The sequence below is a fragment of the Cervus canadensis genome, chromosome 1 (genome assembly GCF_019320065.1).
Source record: "Cervus canadensis isolate Bull #8, Minnesota chromosome 1, ASM1932006v1, whole genome shotgun sequence".
In the NCBI taxonomy this organism is placed as follows: Eukaryota; Metazoa; Chordata; class Mammalia; order Artiodactyla; family Cervidae; genus Cervus; species Cervus canadensis.
In genome coordinates this window covers 108,520,332-108,536,505 of record NC_057386.1, presented here as the reverse complement: position 1 = coordinate 108,536,505, position 16,174 = coordinate 108,520,332, and the positions used below count along the sequence as shown (strand labels likewise).

The 16,174-nt window shown below is 60.7% G+C and overlaps 1 protein-coding gene across 3 annotated transcripts in view; it reads right to left on the bottom strand.

The window, feature by feature from the left end:
- The window catches only part of BCR (BCR activator of RhoGEF and GTPase), an 86,018-nt gene that overhangs the window by 30,089 nt on the left and 39,755 nt on the right, over positions 1-16,174 (bottom strand). For 2 of the 3 annotated variants that reach the window (XM_043434364.1, XM_043434371.1), the window contains exons 3-7: positions 9,604-9,708; positions 9,081-9,266; positions 4,694-4,801; positions 1,379-1,439; positions 187-239 (exon numbers count right to left, since the gene is read on the bottom strand). In XM_043434364.1, the coding sequence (XP_043290299.1) occupies positions 187-239; positions 1,379-1,439; positions 4,694-4,801; positions 9,081-9,266; positions 9,604-9,708 (513 nt within the window). Of the gene's footprint in view, positions 1-186; positions 240-1,378; positions 1,440-4,693; positions 4,802-9,080; positions 9,267-9,603; positions 9,709-10,000; positions 10,154-16,174 lie in introns of those variants that run through there. The other variant, XM_043434380.1, reaches the window with a different exon arrangement.

Below are 16,174 nucleotides of genomic sequence, written 5' to 3'. Positions count from 1 at the left end.
GAGGCCCTCCCCACCTCCCACCCCGGGAGCCCGGGAAAGGAGAGGTGCCTCACTTCTGCATGCTCAGTACAGGCGCAGGGCAGAAAGGGGGGCAGGTGGGCAGAGCTGACAGACCGCGGCGTCAGCCCCAGGACAGCAGAAGCCAAGAGCCCCAGGACGCGGAGGTCCCGGGCCCCAGGGACTCACGTGCAGGACCAGCGTGCTCCGGGTGACCCGGTCCACGGGCTTGTAGAGCAGGGCTGCGGGGAGACAGGCAGGGGCTGAGAGGCCGCCCGGGGGGGAGGCCGCCCGCCTGCCCTCGCTGCGAGGGTGCAGGAGGCACCCCACACCACCCCTCTGCTCGGGCCCGGGGGGAGCCCGGCGCCTCGGAAGGCTGGGGACGTGGCTGTGGGCTTTCGGTCCGTGACATCAGCGCTGGGTCCGGGGCTCATTCAGGACCCAAGCCGGCGAGGCTGCCTCGGCAGCAGGCGCTCAAAGGCGGGCGTCAGGGAGCCGGCCAGCTCCCTGGGAGGATGGGCCGGTGCCGGTCCCTGCGGGCAGACCGGCCCCCAGTCTCCACGCAGATCCAGGCCTGAGGCTGAGACACAGCTCCCGGTTGAACCGGTGGGTCAGCTCGTTTGCTTTTTAGTGTTTATGCATGCAGGCTGTGCAGGGTCTTGGCTGAGGCAGGATCTCTGATCTTTTTTGAGGCGAGCAGGATCTTCAGCTGCCTTATGGGCATTTTTGGACCCCTGGACGCAGCGGCCTGGAGCCCCCGTGGCCGGGGCTGTCCCCTCTTCTCGGTGGCCGGCACGGCCCATCGCGGGCACAGAACCTAACGTGTTCTCCTGTGTTGGGGCATCTCTGCCCGTGACCCCCACGAGCAGTGCAAGGTGTGCACTCACCCCCATTTCACAGACACGGGGGAGGCCGGCTCAGAGCGGGGTGAAGCTCCAGCCCCAGCTCACATCACATGTGCTGTGCTGTGAGTGAACATCCTCCTGAGACCCTGAGAGCCAGAAGTGAGAAGGACCTTCTTGTTTCTGAGCCCACTCTGCCCAGAGGGAGGAGGGCAAACACAGGCCTGGGGCGCCTCACCGCTCGGCTCTGAGCCCTGCCCAGCCACTCGGGACCTGCCTTCTACACAGTTCCTTCCATCCTAAACCCGTCGCATCATCTGGAAGAAGGGACGATATGATCCCCCTGCAAGGTTGCTGGACAACATCAAGGCGCTGGAGAGGCCAGGCAGGCGTCCCCGCCCGCTCCCTGCTCCCCCTCCTCGCGACCGGAGGTCTGCAGCAGCAGACGGGGGCCCAGCTAGGCACCCTGTCCCCTCGCGGCGGCCACCCCCCACCTCCGCCCCACGGGCCCCGCTGGGGCCTCGGCACCGAGAACTCACTTTCCAGAGAGTTCTTGGTCGTCTGGTCCTTGGCCTCCTTGTTGCTCCTGGCTCGCAGGTTCTGCAGAGAGAAAAGCGCGTTTTCACGTGGGGTGAATGGAGCGGCCTTGATGGCGGCAGCGAGCTTACCCCCAGGAACCTTGGGCAGAAACCTCACCCTCCCCTCACGCCGCAAACCTCAGGGGTGTGTCTGGGGCACAGTGTGAGAGGCGGGCCGACTTCAGCATCGCAAAGTCTCCGTTGTGAGGTGCCCTGGAGGCTGAACAGCGCCCCCATCCTACAGGAGAAGCGGCAGCCCCTCCTGCTGCTGGGACGTCCCCAGGCATTGCTAAGTGTCCCCAGGGGACACGATCGGCCCTGACCGAGACCTCCGACGCAGAGGATCTTGCAAACCCAAACCAAAGGCAGCGCCCCTCCTGGGAGCGAGGACCAGCTTCCTCGCCTCAGTTAAACAGCGTGCTTGGACACAGGGGCTGGTGGCGGGGAGTGGCTCAGAGCACCCGCCTCGGGGCGGCCACCAGCAGGCACGCTGCCTCCATCCCACCCTCTCCCGACTTTGCAAATGGCCTTGCCCGGGAAGCAAGCAGAGCTTTTTCAGCGGGTGGGTCATTTTTCAACATAACCGCGTCACAGGAGCTGCCGATTCAGTCCGAGGTACCGAGAGAAACGGAATGAAAGGGCCCTGTGTGCCTGAAATATTCCCTGGGAAGACGCTGTGGTTAATCCCAGCGCGAGGACGGGGAGCAAGAGAAAACCCAGCAGAGGGACCGGCAGCGGCCTGGAGACGCGTCCCTAACCTCTCGGGCCACAGGAACCCTCGGGGGCCACACGCCCGACACAGCCTGGTGCCTCCCCGGGCTTTGGCTCTCCTCAGGGGCTCCTCCATCCGCCTACCTCAGCAGCTCCCAGAGGGCAGGGGAGGGGGAGTGGGGAGCAGGCGTGAGAGCTCAAATCTGCAAAAATCAGGTGCTGCTCTGGTGAGCCGGGGCGGCAGCCCACGCTTGGCACCCCTGGAAGGCACGATGCACGTGGGCCCCTTCATCATCTAGGGGCTCAGGGGGTGGCGGGGGGGGGGGGGAACTGCCTTAAGGAAACTTACAAGTTTGGTTTAACCCCACAGCTCCCAAACCGACTACAGACTCCAGAAGCCCTTTTCACTTGATTTCCGTTACCTATTTATCAGGGGCTTCCCTGGTGGCTCAGACGATAAAAGAATCTGCCTGCAATGCAGGAGACCTGGGTTTCATCCCTGGGTCGGGAAGATCCCCTGGAGAAGGGAATGGCTACTCGCCTGGGGAATTTCATGGACAGAGGAGCCTGGCGGACTATAATCCATGGGGGTCACAAAGAGTCGGACAGGACTGAGTGACTAACATTTTCACTTTTTTTCTTCTTGTCACCTGTTTATTATCCGGGGAGCCCGGGCTCATGGAACCCAGCGCGGGTAACTCCGGCCTGACTGGACAATGCCAAACACGGATTTCTCAGGCCAGTCCTGGGAGAGATGAAGGATCACTGCTCCGTGTCCTTGGAGGTGGACCTCCCGTCCCCACGGCCGAGCTCTGACCCCCACCCCTGAATGCAAACCTAGGGGCCTGCTCCTTCCATGTCCTTGTGGCTCATTTCACGTTTCGTGTGGTTCTCTGGGCTTGTTTTTTGTTGTTGTTTGTTATTTGGCTCAGTTATAGCACAAACAGGATCTTCGTTGCGGCGTGTGGGATCTGGTTCCCTGGCTGGGGATTGAAACCTGCACAGAGTCTTAGCCACTGGACTACCAGGGAAGCCCCTCTCTGCGTCTTTTTGGAAACAGGGATGGAGAACCCGAGTGGACACTGCCTGACAGTATGAACTTCACGGCAGCCTGGCCACTGGCTGCTCCCGAGCGCTGTCCCGTCTCCTGTGCCCGGGTCTGGGCTCGGATCCCCTCCTGCACGTGGTCGGTGGGACCCCATGGGCCCCAGGTGGTGTCCCACCGTCGCTTCCTCCCGTTTCTGTAGAAACCTGTCTGCATGGATATGAACGTGGCCCCGTTTAAGTGCAGCCTGACCTTAAAAAGGTCACGACTCTTAATTTGTCAAGGTCACCTGGGGACTCAGCGCCCGCACCCCAGCTGTTGGGGGCGTGAGGGCTGCTAGTTTCATGGGCGAATGAGAGGAACAGATCCAATGCTCCAGGCCAACCGGGGCGGCTGTGGAGGGCAGTGTGGAGCCAGCCTGAGGCCCTGGGTGCGTGCAGCACCCACGGGCTCTGGGGGTCGGGGTGGTATGTGTTAGCACCCTAGGGGGACGTCAGCGCCGGGACCCGAGAGCCCACCTCCCCGACAGGCTATGAAACAGCACGAATGCTCCGCAGTGAAGCCCAGGCGTGGCTGTCGGCACATGCGATCAGTCTCCAGCCAGAGAGCCCCGCCCTGTTTCTGGTTTCCATTTCTCTTCCTAAAGCTGAGTTCTTGGGGCTTCCTCGGGGGTCCACTGGTTAAGACTCTGCGCTTCCACTGCAGGGGACATGGGTTCGATCCCTGGTCGGGGAACTAAGATCCCACAAGCAGGCAAAAAGTAAGAAGTTTAAGAAAAAAAAGAAGCAGCTGAGTTCTCACTCAGAGGTCTTCCCACACAGAATCCTTGCTTGGCAGGGCAGGCAGGTCAGGGGTCTGAGGAAGATGGGCCCCGGGAAGAGGAAGGCGTCGCCCCCCATTGCAGGGAACTTCAGGATGGGCAGGGCGGGGAGGACCCAGCACGGCCACCAGCACCCCCTGGTGGCCCATCTCCTGCCTCCGGGGGCTCTTCCAAAGCCCCTCCTCATGCTAAGACTCCAGGGCTCGAGGTTTCAGAGTTGCGGGCTGGTGCGGCTGGCAGCCTGCAGCTCCCCCGTCGTGGGTGGGCAGCCCACCCCGCGCCGGCGGTAAGCCCCAGAGGAGTGGAGCACGACGCCCCCACCTGCTCTCCGCCCTCAAGGTGCAATGTCAGCCTCAGGCTCTGGTGTCGAGACCCCTCTGTTCCTGGGGGCCTCACAGGCAGCACAAGACAGCGTCCGTCCGGGGGGCACAGACGGACCCCCGAACTGGGCCCTGGCCGCTGGGTGGGCAGGGACCTCCCGAGGCTGCTCGGGACAGCGCCCCCCGCCCCCCACCCCACCTGAGGCTGAGGGAGCCCACCCGCGGGCATCTGGAAACACAGCTGAGGTTCACGACCAGCCCTTGGTGTGCAGCGCGTGTTCTCTGGGGTCACGGCGTGCCCACGATCGCCCACGGCGCCCCCCTCCAGCCCCACCCAGGGAGGTGGAGGGGCACACCTCTCTGAACAGCGTCACGCGTACCTCAGAGATTTCTGCAAACTGAGCATTGGCCTGACAGCACTTCTCAGCTGTTTCCATGGCAACTTCATAGTTGTCCACAAAGGCCCGGTACACACCCAGCTGGCTGGCCTGCAGGAAGGGAGAGAGAGTGGGACAGGTGCTGGGCAGGAGCGGGGCAGGTGGTCTCCGACCCCCAGTGTCAGGCTCCCGAGCCCAGGTGCAGCGGCCGGCGCGGGGCTGCAGGAACCTCGGCTCCCCACGCGCTCCCCGCCGCCCACCTGCTTCTCTTGCCCACGCGCTGAGCGCGCTTCTGCTTCCAACGCGACATGTGGGGAGGTGACTCACAGTCCCGGGCAGGTAGGGGCTCTCTTCCCAGCAACCTCCTCCTCCCACCCTGCTCGTTTAAACCGGGCCATCAGCAAATGGCTCGAGTTCCAGGATGTCAGTGAACACGCATGAGCGTCTCCGGCAGGTGGGAGGGGGGCCGCTTCTTGTCCCAGCTGCAGACCCTCGGCGGGACCCATCCCTGGCCCGAGCGGCTACTCTGTTGCTGCTGCAGTCCAGTCGCTCAGTCGTGTCCGACTCTTTGCGACCCCATGGACGGCAGCACGCCAGGCCTCCCTGTCCATCACCATCTCCTGGAGTCTGCTCAAACTCATGTCCATTGAGTCGGTAATGCCATCCAACCATCTCATCCTCTGTCGTCCCCTTCTCCTCCCGCCTTCAATCTTTCCCAGCATCAGGGTCTTTCCCATTGAGTTGGCTTTTCTAATCAGGTGGCTAGAGTATTCGAGCTTTAGCATCAGTCCTTCCGATGAACATTCAGGGTTAATTTCGTTTATGATTTGATAAACTGCTGGTTTGATCTCCTTGGACCATAAAGAAAGCTGAGCCCTGAAGAACTGATGCTTTTGAACGGTGGTGCTGGAGAAGACCCTTGAGAGTCCCTTGGACTGCAAGGAAATCAAACCAGCAAGGAGGGGCTGCACAGGTCTGCTTCTCTACGACCTCTTCAGACACGTGAGAAATGCGCAGCTTAGCTGCCCACGGGGAAGACGGGCTCCCACTGCCCAGACATGAGCCCTGTCCAGACCCGGTGATGGGGCTCAGGTGTCACATGGCACACCTGGCAGGTATGCACACCTGGAAGGCGGGAGACCCCCACTGCTAGCTGCAAAGCCAGGGGCGCTTCTCCTGTTCTCAGCCAACGGCGTTAACAGAAGGTCTCCCGGCTTAGCCTCCTGCCCCGACACTCAGCTGGGTCAAGGCTTCCAAGGTTTGTCTGCAGCCATCACCGTCACCAGGGCCCGGGTCGCCTCCAGAGGCAGCAGGGAAACCCCAGCCTGGGCAGGCGAGGGCAGACCCTGTGACCGGCTGGCCAGGCCTCCACTGCAGCCCGCCGGGAGCCTGAGGCCCAAGACTTCTGCTGATCCTGGCGTTTGTTCTGCATCGAACCTAAATTCTATTTCTATGTGTATTTGCATTTATATTGAATTTTACGTTTCTCTGGATGGCAAGCCCAGATGCCCTCAGCATTGTCTGGTCTTCTGGCCCCGCTCCCTGTGGGGGCTGCACTGAGGGTATGGGGGTGCATGAGGAAAAACAGCAGCTGGAGCAGGCCCCGCCCGGCCCCCGCCAGTGTTCACCCGGACAACTTGCTGCGTCCAAGACCCCGAGCCCTTTCTCCCCCACCCCGCTCACTGAGGGTCTCCCACCCAAACAAAGGCCCAGCTTTAGGCACTGCCCCCACCAATCATTCAGACATAGTGCGTGCAGCCAGTTAGCAGGAGCACACGATAAATAAGTAAAGAAAGGCATAACATGACAGATGGCTAAAGGCAGAGCAGGGGAGAACGGCGGGGCTACCGTAGATATTGTGGCTGGGGCGGCCTTCTGAAGAGGCGATGGCTCAGCCTAGTCCCAAGGGGATGTTACTACTGAGGTGTGTCCCCTTGGAATCTCTAAGTCAAAGCCCTGACCCCGAGCACCGAGAATGTGACTGTAGCTGGAGATGGGCCTAAAGAGATGATGTGGAGAAAATGACGCTGTTACGGGACTTCCCGGCTGGTCCAGCGGTTAAAACTTCACCTTCCAGTGCGGGGGTTCAATCTCTGGTCAGGGAGCCAAGATCCTACCTGCCTCCAGGCCAAAAAAGCCAAAACATAAAACAAAAGCAATAGTGTAACAAATTCAATAAAGAATGTAAGAATGGTCCACGTAAAAAAACAATCTGTTTTTTAAAAAATGAAGCTGTTCAAATGGGCCTGATCCAATCTGAGAAGGGTCCTTATGCGAAGAAAAGATTAGGACACAGAAACAGCCGGACAACCGCGTGGGGACACAGGGAAAGGACAGCCGTCGACACACCGAGGGGAGAGGCCTTGGGAGAAACCAGCCCTGCCAGCGCCGGAGCCTCAGACGTCCTGCCTCCAGAAACGGGAGGAGGTAGACCTCTGTTGTTTGAGCCGCCTGGGCTGCAGCAGCCTAAATACACTCACACAGAACCCCCTGTTCGGTACTTTTCCTGCCCCCTCTTCCAGGAGCTCACATCTCCCATGTGGCTTTGGAGAGGTTTCAGCAACTTGTGCACAAATCAGAAGCTGAGCTGCATGGGTACGGGACAGATGGAGACCAGGTGCCCCAATCAGAACCCGAGCTGCGATAACGGGACAGATGGAGGTCAGGTGCACCAATCAGAACCCGAGCTGCGATAACGGGACAGATGGAGGTCAGGTGCACCAATCAGAACCCGAGCTGCGATAACGGGACAGATGGAGGTCAGGTGCACCAGTCAGAACCCGAGCTGCAGGGATGAGGGGGACAGACGGAGACCAGGTGCACCAATCAGAACCCGAGCTGCGATAACGGGACAGACGGAGACCAGGTGCCCCCAACCTCACCATGTGAGGCACCGACAGGACGCAGCATCAGTGCAATAGTTAGACACAGAACCTGAATCTCTTCCTGAAAAAAACATCTGACCCAAACCGACCTGTATGTACCCTTAAGAAAAATGTCAAGTTTGCAGAAGACCAGCACAGGTCGTGGAAGCGGTACAGACGTTAAGAAACTAGAGACCTGATGACCACACACGTCTCGTAACCTGGACCACATCCTGACTCAGAAGGAAAATGGCTATAAAGAACAGGACACCTACCCTGGAAGAGATCCACAGAAGGACCGCATATTAATTAGCAGTATCACATGAACATGAACAGCTCCGATGGAGGGCTGTCCTGTGGGCTGTGGAGGAGCATGTCCTTAGCAAGTACATGATGACGCACTTAGAGATTAACGGCAGGATCAGCACGTTACCCTCCAACTATCGTGTGTGTGTGCGCGCGCGCGTGTATGTGTGTGCGTGCGCGCCCAAAGGAGAGAAGAAAAGAAAAAGATAAAGCAAAATGTTACAAGTGGTGCAGCCCGCACACAGACTTCTTTGTGCGATTCTTGGAACAATTCAGGAAGTCTGAACTGATTAGTAACCAAAAAAACTGAGCTAATAAAAATTCTGCCAGAAACAAAGCCCCGGTTGGGTAGTGATTAACCCACAGGAAGGGAGTCAAGGCAGCGGCAGGAGGGGCTTCCCAGCGACGAGGTGTGGCTCCTGAGTTCCTGGGAAGCGGTGGTACCAGGGCTGGGCCATCGCGGGCTCCTGGGGGCGTCCCGAGACTCTCCCAGCTGGGCAGCCCGACCCCACTGTGCTAATCTGAAAGGGTGGGGACAGGGACCCGTCCACCTGTCCGTGGGGATGCCCAGCGCCCGGCCCCGGGGGCACACAGGTGAACACATGGCACGTAGCTCCCGAGCAACCACCTCCCACGGCGGCTCCTCTTCCCGTGGGGCTGCGCCTCCCCCATCTGCCTGTTGCAGCATCTCACACACGAAGGCAGCTCCAGGTCACCAGGGAGGCCAGAACAAATGCTGCACATTCCGGTGTTTGTCAGACTAGTAAATATTTTTTTTTAAGTTTCTGGGTGACTTGAGTGTTATTTAGGAAAGAGCGTGGTTGCTGCCCACAACACGGGTCTTCAAAGATGGGGGCTTTGAGGATGGGGAGTACTGGTCTCCTGGCTCTCTGGCCCCGGGAAAGGGGTCCCCGGCAGGGGAATCTGAACCAAAGAGGCGTTCCTCCCCTTCCTGCAGCCCGGGGCGGTGGACGGAGGGAACGGCCCAGAGGAAAGCCACGCCCGAGCGGAACGCCAGGGTCCAGCGTGAGCCGAGGCCGGCCAGCTGGGCGTCCGGGAGGCCCAGGAGGGCTGGGGGCTGGGGCTCAGTGTCCGTGCACTCCGGACACTTAGAGGGGGCCTGGCGACCTCGGCCGCCCCGGCAGTGGGTGGGCGTCAGGCTCAGGGAGCAGCCTGGCCTCCCCCGCCCGCCACGCCCGCGAGGCCCCCGCGTCCCTCACCAGCTTCTGGAAGAGGTCGCCCACGCGCTGCTGGTGGCCCCACTGCTGCACGCGGGGCAGGAGCCCGTCGTAGAAGTCCTTGTGGATCTCGTAGAGCTCAGGCACTTTGAAGAAGATGGTCTCGATCTGCTGGCTCGTCAGCACCGGCTGGGAGGTGGTGGCGGCCGCCTTCAAAGGCTTCATGGGCTGGAAGAGGGCGCGGGTGGCGGGTGGTGGGGCAGAGGTGTCAGGGGCCGGGGCTCGCCACGTGCCAGGCGAGCGGTGGTCACGTGAAAGCACACACGCTTCTGCTTTTAAATTTCAGGAGCCACAAAAACGTGAAGCCGGCTCAGCTTGGCACCGCGTCTCACGAGTGCGCCCACCGCCCCCCCGGGGAGGGCAGACCTCTGCGGCCAGGCCGTGTCCCGCCCTCCTGCGGGTGTTGGCGGGGATTCCGGGGGCAGGCTGGGGCTGCTCCCCGGCCTTCACGGCAGCGCTGCCCAGGCCCGCCCCGCCCGCCCTGCCCCCCCCCATACCCCCTCACCAGCAGCAGTGCCTCCAGATGGCTCAGGTAAGTCTCCTCGCTAGCCAGGATGCCAGACAGGACCCACTTTCTCATCTCTGAGCCCTTTTCCAGGTCCAGCTCACCCTGCAGGACAAAAGGACAAACGTCAGGCCCGGGGGTGGGGGGGCGAGGCGGGAAGAGTCCTCGAGATGGAGGAAGCCGGCTCGTGACCCTGACGACCAGCTTCCCGAGAAGGTTCCGGGTGGGGTGAAGCTCGGGAGGCCTGGGGGTGCCCCGGCAGGTCAGTGCCCAGCTTCTGGTCCCCACCATGTCTGGCCGGTCATCCAGCAAAGCCGGGGGCCACCCTTGGCCTTGACGGTGGGCAACGCGCAGTGGGGAGCTGGGCGGGGGCGGCGGGCAAAGCCCTTTTTCGCACCTTGAGCTCGTGACCGAGGAGCGGCCGTCCTGGAGGAATTGAGCCCGGATGGGGGGGCGGGCGTCAGGCCCAGCGCATGTCCATTGTGGCTTCTCTGCTACCCTCCAACCCCGCCTGGCACCTGCCCGGCAGCCTCAGCGCCGCTGCCACCGGACCTTTGGACCAGCCAGGGCTGGGCGGCCCCGCCCCCTTCCCAGTCACAGGGGCGAGGCTGGCGCTGACGCCACCTGCCCCAGGGAAACCCCGTTTCCTGGGTCCAGGGCCTTTGTCCCTTAAACCTGCTCTTCTGAGCCTGCTTTTTAGACGCTGGGAGCCACACACCTGTGGGCTACAGCAAGGACCCCCTCCTCCCCACTCTGCGGTCTTTCCCTCGAACACAGAGCTGGCAGGCCCCTGGATGCAGACAGTGGGGGGGTGGTAGGTAAGGTCCTGGAGGCTGCAAGACCACACCGCAGCGCTGGGTGTGACGGTGTCACGGCGGTGGTGTGTCCCCGGCGCCCCGGAACGCAACTGTCCTCGGAGATAAGGGTCTTCAGAGACGTAATCAAGTTAACACGAGGTCAGTGGGCTGGGTCCTAGTCCTAAACGGCTGATACACCCTTCTAAGAGATCAGGTGATCAAAAGGCATAAACTTCCAGGAACAAGACAAGCAGGTCCTGGGGATGTATGGAACAGCAGGTGACTGTGTGTGAGGCGCTCAGTTGTGGCCGACTCTTTGCAACCCCAGGGGCTGTAGCCCACCAGGCTCCTCTGTCCGTGGAATTCTCCCTCTGGAGTGGGTTGCCACAGTCAGTACCATACTGTATACGTGAAAATTGCTGAAAGAATAGATCTTAAGAGTTCTTAGCACAAAAAAAATGTATAACCAGGTGTGGTGATGGATGTTGAGTGATGGCTAGCAATCGTTTTAACAATACACACATATATCCAACCACTGTCTTATATACCTACAATAAACACCGAGTTATAAACCTACAATAAACACCAATGCCTCAAGAAGACGAGGAGGAGGAGATCAGGACATGGACGTACCCAGCCGGAAAGACACAGGGAGAAGACGGGCGTCTCTGAGCCAAGGAGAGAGGTCCCGGGAGAAGCCAGCCCTCCTGACACCTCCATCTCGGACGTCCTGCCTCCAGAACTGGCAGAAATCAATCTCTCTTGTTTAAGCCACATGGTCTGTGGTGGTTTATTACAGACGCCCAGGAAACTGACACAGAGGATGATTCCAAAGGCAACAAAACTGCTTTTTCATCAACTTCCGGGCTGAGGCCCTCTGCCTGCTCCCTGACCAGCAATGAGGCAGTCTGGGGTCGGGGTGGCTGTGCCCACGGCCTACACTCAGCCTGTGCTGGCCGGCCCCACTGCGGCCCGAGGGCGGTGCCAGGTGGCCGGGGCCCTGGGTCCATGTCCAGAGAAGAGGACACGGCCCTGCCCTTTCCACCACTGGCTCCCCAGCCTGCAGGTGAGTGGAGACAGCCCTGCCCTTGGGTGTGGAACCGGAGCACTGGCCATCGGTCACTTGGGAGGACGTGACGGATGGGGCAGGCCCCGGCCTTGGCCCCACGGACATCTGGGGCTGCAGGATTCTCTGCTGGGTGCCGGGGGGGCCACTCTGTGCCACACTGGGTGTCAAGCGGCATTTCTGGCCTCCATTCACTGCACCAGCAGCAAGACCCCTGCCCCCGGTGAGGACAGGGGCAAACGTCTGTGGGTGTCGTCACCCACCTTCCCACGCCAGCGCAGGCCTCCTGGCATTCCCGGCATTGTTCAGTCGCTCAGTCGTGTCCAACTCTCTGCGACCCCATGGACCGCAGCACGCCAGGCCTCCCTGTCCATCACCATCTCCCGGAGCTTACTCAAACTCATGTCTATCGAGTCGTGATGCCATCCCACCATCTCATCCTGTCGTCCCCTTCTCCTCCTGCCCCCAATCCCTCCCAGCATCAGGGTCTTTTTCAATGAGTTGGCTCTTCCCATCAGGTGGCCGAAGTATTGGGAGCTTCAGCTGCAGCATCAGTCCCTCCAATGAACAGTCAGGGTTGACTTCCTTTAGGATTGTTTGATTGTTTGACCTCAAGGCGGTGGCTTCTCTCGTTGCCGAGCGCGGGCTTCAGGAGCCGCAGCCCATGAGCTCAGCAGTTCTGGCTCCCGGGCTCCAGAGCACATGCTCCACACTTGTGGTGCGAGGGCTTAGGTACTTCGAGGCATGAGGGATCTTCCCTGATCAGGGACTGAACCCGCGTCTCCAGCATTGGCACGCAGATTCTTTATCACTGAAGCACCAGGCAAGCCTGGTTTGATCTTCTTGCGGTCCAAGGGACTCTCAAGAGTCTTCTCCAGCACCACAATTTGAAAGCATCAATTTTTCAATGCTCAGCTGTCTTTAGGGTCCAACTCTCACATCCGTACATGACCACTGGAAAAACCATAGCTTGGACTATATGGACCTCTGTTGGCAAAGTAATGTCTCTGCTTTTTAATATGCTGTCTAGGTTGGTCATAGCTTTTCTTCCAAGGAGCAAGGTACTTCTAGTTTCATGGCTGCGGTCAACATCTGCAGTGATTTTGGAGCCCAAGAAAACAAAAGTCTGTCACCGTTTCCATTTTGTTCCTCATCTATTTGCCATGAAGTGATGGGACCAGATGCCATGATCTTGGTTTTCTGAATGATGAGTTTTAAGCCAGCTTTTTCACTCTCCTCTTTCACCTTCAGAAAGAGGCTCTCTAGTTCCTCTTCACTTTCTACCAGAGGTGGTGTCATCTGCATATCTGAGGTTATTGATATTTTTCCCGATAGTTTTGATTCCAGCTTCTGCTTTATCCAGCCCAGCGTTTCTCATGATATACTTTGCATATAAGTTACATCAGCAGGGTGACAATATCATCTTGACGTACTCCTTTTTCTATTTAGAACCAGTCTGTTGTTCCATGTCCAGTTCTAACCGCTGCTTCCTGACCTGCATACAGATTTCTCAGGAGGCGGGTCAGGTGGTCTGGTATTCCCATCTCTTTATGAATTTTCCAGTTTTTTGTGATCCACACAGTCAAAGGCTTTAGCGTAGTCCATAAAGTAGAAGTAGATGTTTTTCTGGAACTCTCTTGCTTTTTCTATGATCCAGCGGATGCTGGCAATTTGATCTCTGGTTCCTCTGCCTTTTCTAAATCCAGTTTGTACATCTGGGATTTCTCGGTTCACCTACTGTTGAAGCTTGAAGGATTTTGAGCATCATCTTGCTAGCATGTGAAATGAGTGCCACTGTGTGCTTCCATAATATCTGGAATTGGACCTCCCAGGGCAGCCCCTCTGTGCCCCCAAGCCTACTGGCCCTTCCCACCTGCCTGGCCTGGAGGGAGGGAGGTACTTGGTGGTAGAGAAACGGCAGATCTGACAGGACTCACCTGGGGCTGAGTCAAGCGGTGGGGGTGTGGCCATCAGCCAGACCGCTCTGCGAGCCCCACTGTCTCAGGCCCCTGCCTTCCTGCCCTGAGCCCTGGCTGACCAGATGCAAACTGGAGAAACAGGGCTCAGTTCCCACTCCCCCGCCGCGTCTGCTTTCTGCATCCCTGGGACTCACAGCACATCCTGGCTGCCCGCTGGGACCACCCAGAAAGGCTGCCTGGACCACCACTCTGCTCTGGGAATCGCGGTGTGTGCATAAGCTAGGTGCACATGTGTATTTGTCTCGTGTGTACACACGTGTGTGCTCGTGCATATGTGTACACGTATGTGTGCCTGTGTACGCATGTGTCCACACATTTGTGTGCTTGTATGTATACATGTGTGCTCCTGTGTATATGCGCACATATGTGTACTCCTTGCACACGCTTGTGTGCACGCACACGTCTGCGCTCATGCGTGTGTATACATGTATGTGTGTGCTCATGCGTGTGTCTGTGTACACGTATGGGGGTAGCCATCAGATTCTTGGCTTTCAGCGACTCCAGGGGAAGGACACCCACGTCCCACACCACAGCCCCGTCCAGGCCATGCTGGGCAGCGGGAGCCTCTGGGGCACGGGGCCCAGACCCCCAGGTTCTCCACCAAGATCTACAGAGTAAACCACCCAGCGAGAGGACCCAGAACCACTGGCTGGGCCCTGGCATGGCCACACCGTCACGAGGGTCCACGGGCCCCTCCAGGGAACCCTTGTCCGTGAGACGAGCAGGTCCCAGGGTCCAGGACTGTCCGGGCAGCCGGCTCGGGGGCCCCTAGCACCATCAGCACAGATGTGCAGGCTGGGGGGGCCCTGCCCTCTCAGGACCCACTGTCCTCTCAGGCCACGTCTCGAATGGAGGCGCCCCGGGGAAGCCAGGGGGCCCTGCCCATGCCTCCCGCCGTGTCTGGGGTGAAGGCTCGTGTGCCTGGGGGGAGAGCTGCTCCCCAGCCCCGCGGCCTGGAGAGCTGAGCAGAAAAGGGCGGCACCCCGTCCAGCTCTCTGCTCCCGAGGGCCTGGCTGGGTAAAGGACCGTCTGGGCGGTGACCAGTGTTAGACTGGAACCTTCTCCTGAGCCTCAGAGGGGCTGGGGGCAGCGGACAGGGGCCTGGACGCCGGCCACCCCACCCGGAGGCGAGAGGGCAGAGGGGACGGGGAGAGGGGGCAGAGGGCAGGGCGGGCCCACGGTGTTGACACCTGCCTTGCACATGCGCCAGCTCTGGGGCGTGTGCAGGCGCCTGGGACGTGGAGAGGGCGGGAGGAAGCCGGAGGAAAAGGCAAGAGGCCTCCACTGCCCGGAAGCGGGAGGGGAAGACAACACAAGCCCTGGGGCTGAGAGAGCAAAAAAAACACCCGGTGTGACAACAAGATCAGGGAACGGGGGGAACAGAGTGGCCGCCCGCCGGCCAGCTGCCAGGCCCGGAGCTGCAGGGGCCCCCGCCCCACGCCCACCCCCACCCCGGGGTGCTCGGGGCCTGCCAGCCAGCACGGCCGCAGAACAAAGGCTACCCACCCCCAGGACGGCAGCTGGGGTGACGCCTGGACGCTCGTCCGCACCCCTGACACGCACTGGCCGGCGGCCCCCGTCCGGGCCCCCCAGGAGCCCGCTCCTCTCTGCAGTGTCTACGAGGGGCTGATGAATGTGTAACCTCACTGTCCCTCGCAGAGACAAGGGACATGTGTCCGCTGGCCCTCGCCCAGGACTCGGGTCCCCAGCTGGCACTGAGCAGTCGTCGTTCCGGGGAGGTGCAGACACGCCTGGTGGCCTCTCTGAGGGTGCCCGGGAGGGAGGCTCTCACTGGCGCTCCGCGCTGGGACAGCCTCCCAGGGTAGCAGGACCCACACTACTGCCCACCTGGCTCCTCCTCACAGTGCCCCCGGCAACACGGGGAGCCTGGCCCCGCGGACCCCCTGCTCACTCCGGGGGCGTGTGTTCCTGGAGCTGACCTGCACCTCCAGGAGGCCTCCGAACCCCCGCATCGCCATGGGGTCCCCAGGAAGGTCCTCCTGACGGCGTCCCACCCTCCCACCCTGAAAGGGCCCAGGCTTGGGGGCGGAGGCCGAGCCCCACCCTGGAGGGGCGGGACCGAGGAGAACGGGCAGGCACCCCGGCCCTGGCGGATGGGGAATCGGGCGGCCGTGACCGCAAGACCACAGCGCTTCCTGTGGGCGCCAGGAAGCCACAGACGCATCATCCTCAGACCCACAGTCAGAGACCAAAGAGGGAAGTGTCCCTGCGTGGCTGACGGGGCACCAGACAGCCGGGGCTCTCTGCTGGTCTCCGGTGCCCCGAGCCCCGGACCACGGGGCTTCCAGAACAAAACCACACATGCCTCATCTGGTCCTGCCCCGGCTCCCCAGGTGCCTCCTGAAACCCCCGGGCCAGGTGCCCGCTTGGGGCTGGAGCCCCGAGGCCCGAGAAGCAGGTGCGGCCTTCTCGCTGTGTGTGTAAGATGAGAAGAGTCTGAAGGCTCCTGGGTCTGGACAGGCTTCCCAGCAAGTGGGCCCCCAACTGGGGGTAAAAGGTGGGGGGCAGAACCCCAACCAGTGCGCTGGGGGCCTGAGGGCAGGGGCCCGGGGCGGGCTGCGGAGCTTCCTCCTGGGGGGGTGGGAGCTCGTGCCAGGGGAAGACAGCCCTCAGGGACCACAGACAGCGAGGACCGTCCCGAGTCCAGGGATCGGCCGGTAAGACGCTTGTCTGTCCCAAGTCACACCCACAACACAGTGTGAGACAGG